The sequence below is a fragment of the Bacillus rossius genome, chromosome 16, assembly GCF_032445375.1.
Source record: "Bacillus rossius redtenbacheri isolate Brsri chromosome 16, Brsri_v3, whole genome shotgun sequence".
Taxonomy (NCBI): Eukaryota; Metazoa; Arthropoda; class Insecta; order Phasmatodea; family Bacillidae; genus Bacillus; species Bacillus rossius.
In genome coordinates this window covers 37,678,044-37,696,130 of record NC_086343.1, presented here as the reverse complement: position 1 = coordinate 37,696,130, position 18,087 = coordinate 37,678,044, and the positions used below count along the sequence as shown (strand labels likewise).

General features: G+C 33.4%; 1 protein-coding gene across 1 annotated transcript in view; it reads left to right on the top strand.

The window, feature by feature from the left end:
- The first annotated feature begins 2,648 nt into the window (after positions 1 to 2,648).
- LOC134539982 (ubiquitin-conjugating enzyme E2 R2) overlaps positions 2,649 to 18,087 on the top strand; it is a 205,108-nt gene continuing 189,669 nt past the window's right edge. The window contains exon 1 of the mRNA XM_063382387.1: positions 2,649 to 3,272. Coding sequence (XP_063238457.1) covers positions 3,096 to 3,272 — 177 coding nt within the window. The 5' untranslated portion in view covers positions 2,649 to 3,095. The remainder of the gene's footprint in view (positions 3,273 to 18,087) is intronic.

Sequence of the window (18,087 nt, the reverse complement as noted above, 5' to 3'; positions counted from 1 at the left end):
ATCATATTATAAACCCTTAATAATAACACACTAAACATAATTTTAAAAATGGTCTATTTACCACATACACAATTAAAAGAAAATATTTACAACAAATGGAACATATTCAATTGTCGCACAGGAAACAATCGATCCTTCAGTGGCATCAACCATTTGCCTCGCGGCACCATGATGCACTCGCACGACACTCAGTGTGTTCGTAGCACTCACATACCCCAGCGAGGCAATGACAAGCCATAACAGCCTGTGCGAGCAGAAGGAGCACCAATACGGGTTGTCAACTTACCATAAGAATAAAACATTAATAAACCTAGCTTATGAGTGTTAGAAACTTGTTTGCTTTATGTATGCAAAAAAAGTAATATAAAATCAGACACTCGCCTTTGCAAATTGAGTAAGATACCCGAATGGTTCGTCGGCCCCAGTGTGATCCACTAGGCCTTCAGGCTGCTGGTTGGTGTTGGGTGAAAAGATCTATAAACCTTATGCACAGTCCCTACACAGCTTAAGTTACTTATCCCTCACTGGTTAGATAGCAAACTATGAAATAAAAGCAAGCTGTTGGAGAATATAGTCTTAATTTATATGTGGCATTAGCGAGAATTTATATAGTTGGCATCGAAAAATTACACTTATACTAATACACTCATCATGTTACACCAATTATGACATAAAACCGCTCGGACTGATGGCAGTCCTGCTGGAATGGTGCTTTGCAATTGGAAACGACCAAATGCATAAGTTTATTGGTTAAACTGCAACTCGAATGTGGCTACACTCATAAGTCGTGAAACCACATTAGAATCAAATAGAATGTTTGTGAGTCCAGCAGATGTATGCTTGGTTTTCTTAATTCAAACAATTCCCTGGAATCTTCCAGGACTGTACAAATGAACCTGCGGCATTGTCACGTGGCAGGGTGAATTTTAAGGTGAGTGGGCGAGTTTCGGTACCACAAAATGAACCGGGGATGTGTGGGGACCTACTAGAGGAAAAGTTTCGGTTGTAGAATTATATTTACCCAAAATTACGAATCAGTTCTGCAAAGTTGAAGGAGGCCACAACAGAACGGTGCATCCGCCCCATGCCACGAATTGATCAAGACTGCTGGAAGGGGGTGGCACAAAGGAGAGAGGCAGTCACCTCGCACTATACCCCAAAAATAATGGTCAATAAAATAGGCAAAAATTTACTTAATATTACATTACACAATTGCCTCAGTAAAATATGGCTAATTTATTGTTACAATTTGAGTCTTTATATTTACTTCAGTTTTTAATTCTATTTCACACAAGGGTTCAATTTGGCGACTGTGGGAAGGGTTGTTTATCTGAGCCATGGCCGCCAACAAGGAGTGCATTCTGGAAGCCAAGGCAACTACTGGTAGTGGTTTGGAAACCTAGCTTCAGGCCTTGTGAGAGGTACGGTTTCAGTCTGCATGAGAAGCGCACTACTCAAGTAGGTATCCCAACAATTGGTACTGCAAATTAAAAAAGCTACCTGGCATCACAATTCCATCCAGAAGGTAATTGTTGATACACAAACATGGTCTTTAAATTAAAAATGTATTTTCCAGAGTCGGTTGATACCACAAATAAAATTACAAAACTAATTTTTGGAAAGATGACAAAAATATATTTTTGGGACACAAAGCACCAGAGTGTTTGACATAATTAAGTTACACTTCAAAGTTTTCATTGATACCATTAGATAACATCACAGACATTATCAAAAATTTTATGAATAGATTAAGTTGATAAGAGAGACCGATATAGCACGATACAATAATATGTGTTTAGATGTTGAATATGCTACACCTGTAACCTAAAAATATTCCAAGTGCACAATAGGACACGGCCAGTCCTTTATTTTTAGGCAATGGATTTTGGTTGTCCTATGCTTTGCCATTTTGTTGCCCAAATTATGTGCATGTACAGAGATCACTTTTTCGGTGATTTTGTCTAGATGGCTGAACCAAATCTGTTGCCACTAACATAGTAAATAGGTTTTTATTTTAATCATCGAGGGATGTATCAAGCGCATTGGTGTTCCAAATAAAACTTAATGGTAGCGAAACTATCCTGGAATAGATGTTATACACTTTAATAGCCATAAAAATAAATAAAAATAAATAGTTTAATAAATAAATAAATTGAAAGTACTTGGCCAAATTAAAATTACACCATTTAATTCGCGCGATGGTTCTATCTGAAGGATATTTGGCATAGAAAATGTATTGAAGGTTGCCAAATGTCAACTAGAATGCATTGAAAGAAGTTTCTAGGCTGGTGCAAGGCACAGTTTATTAAAGCGTTTTTTTTTTTTGTTTCCTATCAGAAATTGGGTTTCGACGTTCTGGAATATGGTCTGCGAGTAAAATTCTTTGTCTCAACAAAGTAGTGATTTTTCACTACCTTTACCATGTGGTTTGGAATACCGCCCTTAAAGATGTACAATCATTTAGTACATTTGATGTGTTTCCTACAGAATTATATAAATTACATTAATGCTTAATTTAATAATAACATGTTAATTATTACATTTATAGAAATGGTTTTAAAATCTTGACGACAATAGCGCTAGTGATGGAACCAGATTTGTATCACATGCTGGCGTCTTGACATTATTTAATCTGTGAACATACAAGTAGTACAATTGTCATTTTGTAGATAGCGTGGTATGATCGTTTGTATTTCGTATGTGGAGGGGATTAAAAAAAAAAAAAAAAAGTCATATGATGCGTATCTTATGCAGCTGACGGGACAGAGATTGGACTGGTCTGACAGCTGAGCAGGTTGTTGTTGTGTGAGGAGGGTTGTGTGATTTGGCAGTGTGGTGTGCAGGTTTGAGGGGGTCGTTCGTGTAGCGGGAACTTCATGCGTATGGGTGAATACAACATCAATAAAACACTTCATCTGAAGTAGTGACTAAGACAATTGAAGTGATTACGAGAGTTTTAACATTCTTACTTCGAAAGACGTCTTCTGGCGCAGCACAACATTTGTTAATAGAAGCGCTGATCTGGGCTTACCTCACTGCGGGAGTTAGCCCAGGTAATTTAGTACTTTTGTAACGAAAACTTTTGACATCGAGCGATGGCGCAGCAACCTACGAGTAGTGCTCTGCGTGCCCTCGCGTTGGAATACAAAAGTTTGTTGGACGAGCCAGTTGAAGGATTTCGCGTAAAACTTGTTCACGATGACAATTTGTTCGAGTGGGAGGTAGCAATATTTGGACCTCCAGACACACTGTATCAAGGAGGATATTTTAAGGTAAGTACGAACGAACTCATCGTTTTGTTCTTTGTCTATATTATTAGTAAACGTCGTAACATAACTTGTACACATAGAAATTAAAATAATCACAAACTTTCAAGCTTGATATATAGCGTAAATGCGTGAAAGCTTTAGCCGTCGAAGTCTTAAAACGAGACGAAATTCGAGTCCTTCATTTTGTGACTTAAACAAAATGTCCCCTTGATTGGCTTCGGACCAAAGGCTAAATTTTTATTCCTTTACTTTTAAAATGAATTTTCTTTACATGTGTGGTTTAAATTATTTAAGATCAACTTTATAATTGTAAAGCCCCTACTTCGTTAAATGAATATTAGGTTATGGCAAATAATCTACTTAGTGCTTTGTTGCCCTGGCTGTGGTGTTTCTATGCTACACGATACATAACCATGACGTCATTGATGTGGTGACGCGTATTGACTTGTCTATTACATACAATTTTATGCACTAGACATCAAATTGGTTGAAATCATGCCATTAAAATAAAACATTAAAACAATATGAATGACTAAAATGGCAGCTCCTCATTGTGTTGTCAGTTTCAAATATAAAGTTAAAGTAAAGAAAGGAATTGGTTGTGTTTGTAATGCAAAGCTGTAGAATTATCAAAATATATTTGGTTTTGAAATTATGAGGAACATTGTATTGTGCAACATATTAAATTGTATTTTAATGTAAAATTTTAAACTAAAGTAAGCCTTTGAGTGTGTTTGTGTTGTGAAACTGTACAACCAAAATAAATTTTATTTTGAAAATTATAATTTGAAAACATACAAACTGGCAACATAATAAGGAACATTGAATTATACTGGATGACTCAGTAAAGGGGCAGGGGTATATTGCACAAAGTTTTTTTTACCTCAGAAAATGTTATTTTAAAGTATTTTGTTCATATTAGTTTACCATTAGCACCATGTTGAACACTATGGTAAAACCTAAATTGGCAGCTTGTCCCTGGAAAAAAAATTCTGAAAAAAGTATATTTGAGCATTTCAGACAATCCTTTATTTTCTCAAAAAAAACATGTTTATGTATCAATTTCCATCGGATTTTGGAAAACTAGTTAATGGGAGGACCCATGAAGTGGTAAACTAGAAAAATATTGATTGGAAAATTATTAAAAATAATAAACAAAGATATTGAAGGGTTTGTAACCATTTTACATTAATATTTACGTATTTTCAGTTAGCAGAAACACAGTTTCCCCAGACTTCAAGGTCCTTTTCCACTTCCCTAAAACATTGGGCAATTATGTTCAAGTGCACAGGATTTTTTACATAGGTACTAAATTAAAACGGCAAGCTTCCTTAACATTATTATTAATGTATGCAGGATCATGCCATCAGGATTTAATGCACATGATCTGGGTATTACACATAACTAAATAGTGCAACAAACAGTGAACACTCCTGTATGTCGGAGGTGGGTACATCTTATTTGCTTTGAGTAAGAAATGAGATGATTGTGATCGTCTCTAACATTTGACATAACGTGAATTATGTGAGGTAGGCCTACTCAAATTAATGAGAAATTCACAGAGCATTCACACTCATTGTTACACTGGCCTTGCTTACAGTAAAAAATACACTGGTAATAAACTGACAAATCCTCTGCAAATAACTATAAATTTATGCTGGCAGCTTATCAATGCTTAGGACTTAGCAATCACCACATAAAATTATACACATACCACAAATTCAATTTGAAGATTCTTACCTCCATTCCAAACTATTTGCCACTAAGAAAATACTTTTTAAAATACAAATACTGTAACACAAATCTAAAATAAAACAACATTTAACCATTTTGAACTAATTCAAAAGCCAAAAACCTAACATCACCTGTATTAATAGTTGCAATCGAATACATATCCGTAAAATAACCCACACCCAGTTAGCACGGCACTCATACAGTAGGCTATTTACATGAAGACACCAATTTGCCCTAAACCTTTTGCAGGTAATTAAAATCTCATCAGGGTTAATTAATTTCTCCACAGACAGGAAAAATCTGGGAAATAAGGAAAACTAAGGGATTTAAAAATGTATCTCCGAAAGCTGGAAAACACGGGTATTTGACTAAATTTAGGCTACCAAACTTGGTTAGTCATTTTTAATGCCAGTGTGGTTAATTATGTTTTCCAACCAGTCTGTATTTTAACCACCAATTCATTCCTAGTTGAGAACCTAAGTATTTGTTTTCATCATTATTATTCATTAAGTATAACAGATACAATCAACAAATCAAATGTGTATTGATTTTATGGTTTGAAATTTGATTGTATGTTGATAGTACTTCACCTGGTTACAATCAATATTCTTGTTTCGATTTTCAGACTGGCAATAGTTGCATAGCATTGATATCTAAAGAACATTGCAAACTGTGTACTGTTTGGGAAAACATTTTGTTGTCATGTGTGGTTGATTGGATAAGTATTTGTATGTAGTTATCTTGCAAAATTGTTTAATGAGACGGGGGAATAAAAAGTTGGCCATGGAAATCAGGTAAAACTCAGGGGATTGTCTACAGTGAGTGCGGGACTGCTACTCATAGGGCATGTCTGTCTCGATCCTCCTTCCACGATGGACAGTAGAACTGAAATATGTTACGTATTTTGAAGTTTTTTGACGTGACAACGTCTAATAAATCTATGAACGCCGGCTGCACGCACGGAAAAGTGTCCCGTTACATTGTGTATTGTTAAGCTCATTGTACGCTTGCGATGCATCTCTCTCTCTCTTCCACTCGATTGGAACAACCATCAATTTGACTTTTTCAAGGCACATTAAACTTGAAACACTCCCATTCGTTTCCTACTTTTCCTATCACCGTCGTATCCTTAACAGAATAACACAGTTTGGAAGAAGTTAAATAGCAAACATGTATAAAAGTTATAGTTAAAATAATCTCTTCGTTAAAGTAATAAACATATTTAAATTAATGAGTGCAAATAAAAGTAAATTTATGAATTAAATTGTAGATTTCATTTCACTCCTTCTTTGTATCTAAACAAAATAGTGATAATTCAATAAAAATGCTCCAATTTTATTCATAAAAGTATGCAATCATTTCATCAATGTTTTGTTATGACATTGTCACGTTAAACTATCGTCCGTAAAACGACTTTACAGACAACCAATTTTTTGTATGCATAAAACACAAATGTATTTAATTTCCACTACTGTGTATAATTTCCACTACTGTAATTGAAGTTTACATCATTAGGGAGATCATCTTAACTGAAGTCAGTGGTTGGTTAACCACGTGGATGTAAATCTTGGCCCGGGCTTGGTGTAATTATTAAAAAGCCCCACACTTTGGGGGGCCACTTGCACTTGCAAAATCGTAACTGTGGAACGAGATCGATAAACATAATACCACAGGCCCACTTGGAATCTTACAGATTTTTGCAACTGTCAGTTTTATAAATAATGCGTAAATTTGTTCTTAAGAAATCATTTACATATTACAATAATTCATTCTCTTCAAGCAGGGTAGGGTTTTTGCAGGTGTAACTTAAATAGTTCGTAATATTAAAGTGCATATAATGCAAAATATTATTGCATTAAATTTCTCTCACCAATAAGTTTTATTTTGTGTGGGATGTTAAATTTTTATACGTAAATGTGATGGTAGGTAACTGAAATGAAAGGTTGGTTAGGTTAGATTAAAGACATTTAAAATAATGTAAAACTGTGAAAATGTATCAGTTCTCAGAAAATTTTGATTTTCATTCGTACTGGAGTCTGGAAAACTCTTTAGCTTTTTTGTGAATTTGAACATGTATGTTTTTAGTAGTCAAAATTTAAAATGTAAATATTAAAAAATTATTATAATTGCTGCTGTTTATATCTCAAATCATTTTTAATAATTTTCACTACAATACTTTCTTATTGTAGACTAAATGGTTTTTATTTACCACACTGTTTCCCTGAACTTCCATTGTCCTCCCCATGGGCACTCAGTATTTCAGATTCAAGTGGAAATTCAAAATGCCTCTTTGCTGGGCAATCAAGCAACATAATTGATATATAAAATAAAGTAAACTATTTTACTTTTGTATTTTTTCACGGAAAAGAACTCTTCAAAATACGTGATGGTTTTTAAAATATTTATGAAGCAAACTAACCTTAAATAGTGATGTCAAGGAGGAAGTTTTAGGAAAATTGTTTCGTAAGTCAACAATTTTATTTCTTCATCTGTTGAATTTTGTTTCATGTATCCTATATGGAGTCAACATGTTCGGGTAAAGAACTTGTCAAGTCATGCAGTGTAAAATATATGCAATGCATAGCTATTTACGTATATAAGTTGAAAAATAAAAATATACAAACATGTTTACTTAGTTACCACTTTGAAATAAAATATTTAGTACATGTCTAGAAATTATTTAAAGTATAGGTATCTTCTTAACTTCTAATTAATTTGGTGAGTTTGATACCAGATGTTGGAAAAGAGACTAAATATTTAATTTGAAGCATATGTAATTATTATTGACATATTGTATTTTACTTTATAAGTACCTAATTACTTGTCCAATATCCTTGTGCGAATCTGAACCCACAACATGATCCAAGTTAATGGATTCAATAAACTAAACTTAAACTAAGCCTGCAATATATAATTGAAGAAGTTAGCTGGTCCATAATATCTGTGGCCATAAAATAAGTACTTAATTTAAAAGTAATATAATTTTGATATTTAGTGACTGACACACTTATTCAAGTAGAAATCATGACTCAAGTTATAAGTACTAACTTAATGTGGGCTTTGCTTTATTATTTGAGTACAGCTAGGCCTATGTCCATATCATATCTACAAACCTAAGTTGTGTTTTTTTTTATTTCAGCTACGTTTTATTTCCTACCTGGTCATTAGATTCAAACATTGTTTTGTATTGAATATAAAAGTTTTATTGTCTTAGATGCTATAACAATTTATCAATATACAATACTTTGTTATATGCTAGTTGGGACTATTCTGGTAGGCATACATTATTAATGTCACCAAGATGGCGTCACATACGTAACTACCCCCTACTTTCTTTCCGGACAAGCGCAGGAATATGGGAGTTTTGGGCAGGGAACAATAAACACAGTATTTTTCATGTAGGTATTTCATTTTTTCACAATTATGCTTTTTTGGTATCATAACCTTTTGTGATACTGCAGTGTATGTATATATGCAGTGAGTGTAAAAAGTATTTGTAAACTGAGCTTTTTTTACAAAAGTATTCGAATACACTGAGCTTTTTTTACAAAATGTAGAGTAATTCTATTGAACAATAAGTGATACAAAAATAAAGGTTATCAATTCTTCTTTTCTTGATAACATTGAACGATAAAACCAATGAATAAGAATATTTTACTTTTCAAAACAAAAAAATAACAAAATAAAGCGAATTTGGGGAGTACAGAAAGTATTTGTACACAGTCATTTGTTTTTAATAAAAATTAAATTAATGTTTTGTTGGGCATCCTTTCGCATTGATTACGGCCTGCAGTCTTCTTGGCATCAAATCGACACATTTTTTTTTGTGATGGTAGGAGGAATTTCTTCCCATTATTTTTTTATAACCTCGATGAACTCCGCACGATTCAAATCTTGTCGTTGCCTGATTAAATTTTCTAAAACACTCCACAAATGCTCAATAGGATTTAGCTCCGGTGATTGGGGATGAGTTTGCAATTGGCCAAGTCCATTATATAATATCCAATTTTTGGTATTATAAGTCGCATGCTTCGGATCGTTGGCCTGTTGAAATGTAAAATCACTTTCAAGTCCAAGTTTTTTGGCACTCACTGCTAAATTATTTTTTTAAAATGTCAATGTACATCTTATGGTTCATTGTTCCTTCAATAAAATGTAACTTTCCTACTACTGCAGCAATCATACACCCCCACAGCATTACCGAACCACCCCTGTGTTTGACAGTCGGTATCAAATGACTTGGGTGCAATTCGGAGTTTTTTTTTTCCCCCACCACACTGTACGCCTCCCACCCGAACCGAAAATATTAAATTTACTTTCATCGGAGAAGATGACTTTGTTCCAGAAATCACTATTTTTATTGCTGTATTTTTTTGATGAATTCAAGTTTTTATTCACAATTAGTTTTGTTGACAAAAAACGTTTTCCTCATGACTCGACCATGATATCCATTGATTGAAACTTTTGTATTTCGTTCTTGCATGGTAGCAGCAATTGTCGGAGCAGATTTTGAAAGTTTTTTTTTGATAAGACGCACAATAAATCTTTTATTGGTACGTGAAAGAGCATGTGGTCAACCACTTCTGTGTACATTTTTTACCGTTTTCCGCGTGCCAAATCAATCGAGTATAGACTGAATTGTTGAGCGGGCTCGACCGACGATTGTCAAAATTTGCACGAGACTTTTGCATTGTTTATGGAGCCTAATAATAATTTTTCTTTCTTCCTTGGTAGTTTCTATTCCTTTACGACCCATTTTCGACAAGTAAAAAGTAACAACTGAATGAAATATGGAATTCTTGTCAATAGACATGGAGGGAAGGACAAACCGAAAGATGTAAACAAATGTACGAACAGTGTTCCCGACATAAAATCGAATGTTGTCCTTGGTCTCATAATGTACAAATACTTTTTGTACTTCCCGAAATCTCTGTATTTTGTTATTTCTTTGTTCCAAAACTTAAAAAATTCTTATTCATTTTTTTTTATTTGTGTATCAAATTTGTTTATTAAATTCTTCAATAGAGATACACTATTTTTTGTGAAAAAAAATAAAAAAGCTCAGTGTACAAATAATTTTTACTGTATTCTACTTCACGATACCGAGAAAAAATTATTTCAAAATGTCTCACTTTTAGAAAATGAAATATTGGTATCGTAAAATAGAATATATTTGGTGGAATAGTTTTCTTCTTCACAATACCAATTAAAATATTATCTAGAATTTTCATCATTTTAATTATTTAACTCCCATTATCCCAAAATGGACTATACCAGGTGGGCTTATTTTCTGTTTCATACCATCACAAATTTTTAATCATGAAAGTTCTTAGTTTATACAAATGTAATAGGTACCACTTTCGCAAAACAAATATTCCTTATAGAATTTGTCTCTTTTACGATATCCATTTACTAACCGACCTACGCTCACCAAACCTTTCGCTTTGTCTTTATCACGCCAATGATTGCACTACTAACCTACAGGTAAAATAGCCAATTTTACAATACCTAATAACTGTTATGGTTCACCTAACCAAAGCAAATGAAACACAACACAACACACCTCTCACCTTACACATCAAATGAAATTCACATAAAATTTCACATCACAAATATTTAAAAGCCATAAAAATACCACTTTTCTCTGCATTATGGCAATAATCATTTTGTTACTATATCTCTTGTAAATTATAAATTCTCACCAAATTGCCATTCCTCCTTTAAATTTTTAAGTTATTGCAAAACATGAACAGTCACTTTCCTGGTCACTACTACAACAGAACCACACATTTCTCTCTGTACACTGTACCGTTATATTATTTCAATATAAATAAACAAGACGTTCCTCTTTTCTCATGACTTCACTCACTACCCCATGTATCCAGTAAATTTCTTATTACCTACTTAATTCTTATTTTATACTTATGTATTTATTCAGTTTATAATGATATTCATTTTTCCTTATAAATTCACTCCAAAACTCGCACTATCATTCGTCTCTTTTTTTTTTTCCACGGTGCTATTTTGTATTTTGCTGGTGCCAATACTATGTACTATATTATTTTTTTTATTCTACCATTCAATTTATAATAATTGGCTAACTTCGATGAAACTTTAACCAATTTATTAAACTGAAGAAATTTTAGTCTCTTTGAGCTAAGCTAAGATAAGCTCAGCTGAAAAACATAGCATGATAAGTTAGTTTTGGTAGAAGTTTTTTTTTATCACAAACGTGTGTGTGAGACTGGCAATGTTATACCATTTATTTTAAACTGTTTAAATGTAAAATTGAAAATTTTATTGTAAGATTAATATTTATTTACTTTATTTTAAATAATTATAAAACAACATAATTTATAGTGAAAGTCTTGAACTAATAGTTTAAGTGCCCTTGTAACCAATAAATTGAACATTGTTCTTATTTTAATTTTCATATTTAAATTATTTAAATCTGTATGAATTTGTCCGTATTTTTTTTTGTTTTGTTTTTATGGCATTCTTTAATTGCAATATAAAATTTGTTTAATGAATTTGTAGTTAGTATTATTTAGCAATCTTATAACTTAGGCTTTGTTTGTGGGCTGTACATTTTGACAGTTTTGCTCCCAAACCGAAACTAAGCAGAAACTTTGTGTTCCGGTTACCAAAAGTAGTAATCTTAGGTTACAGCAACCAAATTGTTCCATTGACGAAGTATGAATCCCCCAATCCAGACCCCCGCTCATCCGGACGTATAGTTAATCCAGACGGAATTTTAAAAATATATAGCAGGATTTACTAATTTTCTTAGGTTCATTACTTGGGAAAAGTGGTATTTAAAGATGGAAAAAAAAAAATACATTTTTATAGAAAAGATTTTTATAGTTTTATCCATCTAAAACGTGTATTACGTACATTTTAAGGCAAATTCCATTTGATCCAGACTTCCGTTGATCAGGATTAGTGGGACTCTTACAATGGGTACAACTACAACGTTTGCATCTGGATGCTTCATCTCGTACACCAGCTCAGGAGGTTGTCTCAAAGCTGCAGTAGATGCGGGTGGGCTGGAATTACAAATTTAAATTCTGCGTTTCTTAGTGCACCATTCCATAATAAAATAATGTAATTTGAGAATATTTAAGTTAGGTATAGTATAAACATAAGGGAAAATTACATGTACAATTAAATTAAATGGACTATTAATTGAAATAAAACATCATTCTTTTAAAAAAATAGTCTAATGTAGCTTCATTTTTTTTTAAATAAATTTTTATTCTATTCTATGTCTTATAATTATCAATTATGTGTTACATTAAATTATATGTATAGCTTATGAGTTAACAGTTTTCTTACATATTTTAACAAACTTAGTTCCTTTTATTAGCCCTCATATGTGAGTGGTAATAAATACAGCTTCTGTACTTTTACACCCAATACTGTTTTCTCTCTCCACCCACTACATATTGTGAAGCAGTTGCATAAGGTAGGGCCCATGCGGACTAAGCCTTGATAAACAATTATTTACGTAGTTTTTTTGTTAAGGGATCAAGGGACATTTTAACTCTTCAGTTACGCACATTTACAGGGACTATTTCGTACTTATAGTTCTAAACTTTATAATGGTATTGGCAACCCACCCTAGCGTTGCATGAATGTGATCTATAAATCTGGCATCATTTAGATTTATTAAGTAAGAACTTATAACTATTGAGTTCTTGTAAGTGTCCGGTGTTTTCAAAAATTGATATAGACACATACTAACAGGTAAATATCAATCAATCCATACGATGCAGTTAAACTCAAAAAAATAATTAGGTACCTATTAAATAATATTGCGCTAAAAAGCATGGTTGAATGGATTACAAATGATATAGTGTAAAGTTCAATTTTGATCTAAATTAAATGTCTTAAGTTAAATAACTTATTTTATTGGATAAGGATATGTCTTGTCAAAATAGCTTCGCAAATATCATAATATTTTTTAACCAATTGAAATATAAATATTATTACTGTGGGTCTTTAGAAGATAGACATATGCTATCATTGACTTTTCTGTAGGCCTTTTTCAAACCTACAATTCTGCAGTAAATTAATTTGATGTATCAGTCATATATAAGTCAGCGTATTATTTTACGACTTAATTACAAAACATGCTCTAGTATCATTAAATTTAATATTAATGTTTTATACACAATAACCTTCTGGAATAAATTCTCTTTGTGATGGTGAAAAACGCATCAATATCCATTTTTTTGTAGTGAAGAAGTAAGCCAACAGACAGATGCTGAGAAATAGAGATTGAGAAACAGGACTTTCAATAATCATAGTAATTATTACAACTATTTTTATATGTACATATATTTACTTAATGTAGCCCAGTGGTTAGCCAAGGGGGGGGGGGGGGGGGGGTTAGTGGTTCTAAACCCACCCTTAGCCCGAACTTTTTTTTCTTATCTGAAAGCACAGGTTAGCTAAAAGCCTGGGTGCCTTACTGCTATCACCGGCCACTGCACTGGAGAGGAAGAGTAAGCAAGCCCTTCCGATTCTCCTTCCCTTCCCCTACCCCTGTGGCGAGCAGAAGCTGTAAGGTTGTGATGCCATGACGGGTCCCAAGCTTTCAAATATCTTACACCTATTGCATTTAACCAGCGCAGTAATTATAAGCAGGTGGTCACTGGGCTTCCAAAAGTGTAAGGATCGCTGTGTGTATATAGAATTAAGACGATGACATGGTTTCATGTAACTCTTCAAGCTAAAGCTAATTGTTTCCAGGAATAGGCCAGTTCTGCGGAAACCCAACCATTTTTATTCTTTTTTTTTTGTATTGTCGATCTTCGAGCATGATTTATGATTTTGAGTGGACGTGGACAAGACACTTGGATTGATTATAATATCTGTAATTATTTTCTTACTTCATATCTCAAACATTTTTTTATTAAAAAATTAATAATATTTTTACCATTACAATATTTAAAGTTAAGTAGGTACCGAAAACTGCTCAAATAGCACTATTTTACACCTTATATACAAATTTTTCAGGGGGAGGACTCTCGGACCTCCTACTTTAATAGGGGGGGGGGGGGAGAGAGACCATGCTTCTTAACCCCCCCCCCCTCCCATACACAAATCCTGGCTACGCGACTGATGTAGCATAATGTCAACCAAGACCCAATTCATATGATTATGTACACACAGTTTAGAGATGTTTATATATTTTTTAATATATTTGCTTTGTATTTTAAGTTGTTAGACATGTTTTACCTACAATTTTGTTTATGTAAATATTGATGCATTTGTGTATATGCACATTGTGTGATTATTTACGTGTTTAATATCCCAGAATGTTTGACTCCGTGTGGGATCCAGGGAACGGAATAAACAAACATTAGTAACCCTATTCAGAATGAGTCAGAATTTGAACAAAAACTTTGGTTGCACATTCATCAGACAAAATAAGTTGAAAACATATATACAACTTAAACTTGAGTGCTTCCCATGACTAGTATACACGTTTAAATTAGGGCTAAACATTTTTATTGCAAATAATAGAGACAGTATTTAAGATGGAACACTGGGCATCTAGATTACGTTTTAATTGAAATTCTTCAACCCCTATGAATTTTGTGGCTGTGGCAAAATTATTTCATTGTAATAATTTGGAGTAATGCCTTTTTATGATGTGTTAATACCTCCAATTATTTCAATGAAATAAATTTGTTAATGCGACAAAGTTCGCGGTGGTTGTAGAACTTTGTTCAATCAAGCATAATTTGTATTTCACTGCTCCTAATTGAGATACTTTCTCTATTATTTACAATAAAAAAACTTGTTCAGCCACAACTTAACAAATGTAAACATGACCATAAGTTGTATAGAGGTTTTCAATTAATTTTTTCGTAATGACCCTGCAGAGGAAGATTTTGGTTTGAATTCAGACTCAATAATGTTTATTCATTATATTTATTAGTTTGATTTTATTTTTGGTAGATTTGGCAGGGCCCTAATATTTTGCTGCATGGCTTGGGGGGGGGGGGGGGGGCTGTTGAACAGCTCTCAGAGAGAAAGAATTTTGGTGGTCCCTCCCCTTGAAATATTTTAAAAATAATCTTTCAAAACATTGATTTTAGGCCAACTTGGAACTCCAATTTCAGTTTTAATTGTGCCAATTTAAATAAATGTTGATATTCTTTTCATTTTACTCGTGTTAGATTTGTGTATGCTAACGATAATTCCAGTGAGATGTGTAATAAAACATTAGAAATTTTTTGTTATTTGAATTCATGAAAACTCAATTGAAAAGCCATACATATTGACCAGCACTTTAAATTACATGCTTGTAAGTACGTATTTAAATATTTTTTCCTTCTATACATGTATATAAACCAGACCTTCAAAGAAAATACAAATGGTCTTTGCGTGACCCTGGAGCTGACCTCTGGTTCTTTCTCATGGTTGTGAGAAGAGTTTTCTTAAAATGTAAAAAAAAAAAAAAAGTTCAGAAATCCAGTAAATCAGCAATACAGTAGTCCTACCTTTGTATGTACATGATTGATCAAAAGATGATATATTCGGAGCTGGAAGGTTAGTCTATTCCAGAGCACCCGGGTTCGATCCCAGTCGGGCCATCCTGATTCCAGTTGTCCATGTGGCCCATGTTGCCCCAGAATCACGCCTGGCAAGTGAAGTGTGTCGTGGCAGATTCCTTCTCCCATTCCCTGTAGCGATCATTGTGTCTTTCTCTCTCTAAAGCTTGGTTTGCACATTGTAAAACATATAAGGTGATTGTATAGCAGGCCATAATGATAGAAATCTTACTCTTAGTTTCAGCCAATCAATTTTTGTGATGTATCCAACATCTGTTGGCGGTACTGTTAAAATTATACTATTAACTGCCAAATGATTACCCCATGACATCTAACCAGCAATTTGTAAACACAGTTTTCCAACATATAAAATATTTTGGGTTATGTAAAATTTTTAGTTAAACCATTCTAACTACAAAATATTTTTATTTGTTGTTTGCGTTAATTTTTAGTAACCTTTTTTTTTTAAGTAATAGCTAGCATTTATTAATTTTTAAATTAGAAACTACACCTGAGCATTGTAATATCTCAACAATTTCTTGCCATGATATGATTGATAGATGTAAACAGTTCAGTAGTCAATGCTAAAATGGCATCCTACTCTACTCTCATTGGCAATTGCACCATGCATCTGTAACAGAAATAAATATGTATATTCTATTTCCTCTTATGCACAACCTCTCCCCCATACACATGACCATCCCATGCGCTATTGTGAATAAGTAGATTCGTAAAACGATGAAATTTAATTTGTGCACTGAGCCACAATACAAATAAGTTTTTATACATGCAATGCTGCAATGCAGGAAAAGTAAATTGTGGACAATGGGCGAAATTTATCGTAGTGCCATATTGCCTCTTAAAAATAATATTTTACAAGAGGCGAAATTAACTGAGTAGGCACTTGCCGTTATTTACATAATAACACTCTATATTGCTTTTAAGCTAGTCTGCATCATGTCATGGTAACATGTGATTGAACATTTTAAAATTAGCTACTTTCATGGTGGATCCCACATTGAGTCTATCTCTCCAGTATTAGAACAAGAAAAAGTCAATCAGGTAATATATTTGCACACACTTGTATTACAATTTACGTATTTAAATAAACAATACCAGTTTTGGAAAAACATATCTACCTTCTAAAAATATTACATGAAGTACATCTCTAACACTTAAAGGTATGCAGTAATTTAATTTGTAGGGTTTTTACATACAATTTGTAATAATAAAAATTTGATAAAAACATTTCAGTGCAATAAAAGTAATAATGTAATATAGTTAAGTCATTAATAACAAAAAAAAAATATTTCAAACCAAAATATAAATCAGAAATATTAGAAAAGTCTTAGTTGTGTAAAGGTAATGAACTAAATAAACATATACATAGAATTTTTAGGGACTTAACTTTCTTGTTAGTGGCACTATAAAAGTGGATTTTTTTTATTATATAATTGTAATGCCTTTTTAAAATGTGTATTTATTACTAGGTGTATATAAGAATTCTCACATGAATAATTTGATTTTAGTTTATCTAGAACATTCGGTGAGTGTGAACCCCGCTGGTAGCGTGACGTCCAGACGCCAGTGTGAGGCGTGTGAGTGGCAGCCGGCAGACTGTCATTTGCCCGGGTGCGGGGACCGGGGTGTCGCGAAGGGTTGGTGTTGCGCTGCTATTGATTTCCCAGCGCCGACCGTGGCCGCGTTACGAGACTCGGCCTGTGTGCAACTCTCTCCTCTTCCTCCCCCCCCCCCCCCCTTCAACCTTTACCACCGACCATCTACTGGTATGGTAGGCCTTGGGCGCACACATCTCATCCTTAGATCGTAGCGCGAAATCAAAGGGAAGCCTTCAGTTCACAGACGAGAGAGCCACACCCGAAGTTCATGCTCGCTTTTTTTCTTCCGTTCTATCTCATTGTATAAACAGGTGTGGCATTAAATTTTGCGGTCGATTAGGATAGGTTAGCTACATTATAAATACTTTAAAACATCGTGGATGGTTGGTTATATTAGGTAAGTATAGCTGCATTAAAAATACTGTAAAATCATTTTATGGTTGCTTAGCAAATAACTTTTTATATGTAGCTATCCAGGGCTAGAAAACCGTTTACATGATTTCACAGTATCTTTAATGTAGCTATCCTAACCAAATCAACCGTCCACAATGTTTTAAAGTATTTATAATGTAGCTAACCTAACCTAATTGACCATTAGTTATCATGAGTTACAATGAACAAAAAAAAAAACTAAGATGCACGATCGGACGTTTGGCTCTCTCGTTGTGAAAAGAAGGCTTCCCCTGGGCGTACAGTGAGTGTAAAAAGTATTCGTACACTGAGCTTTTTTTTTACAAAAAAATAATATAATTATATCGAGCAATACATGATATTTTGAACTGTACTGATTGAAACTTTTATTTTTCGATCTTGCATGGTAGCAGCAATCGTTGGAGCAGATATTTTAGGGGTGAAAGAGCGTGTGGTCGATCACTACTTCTGTGCCCTTTTTTTTTTTTT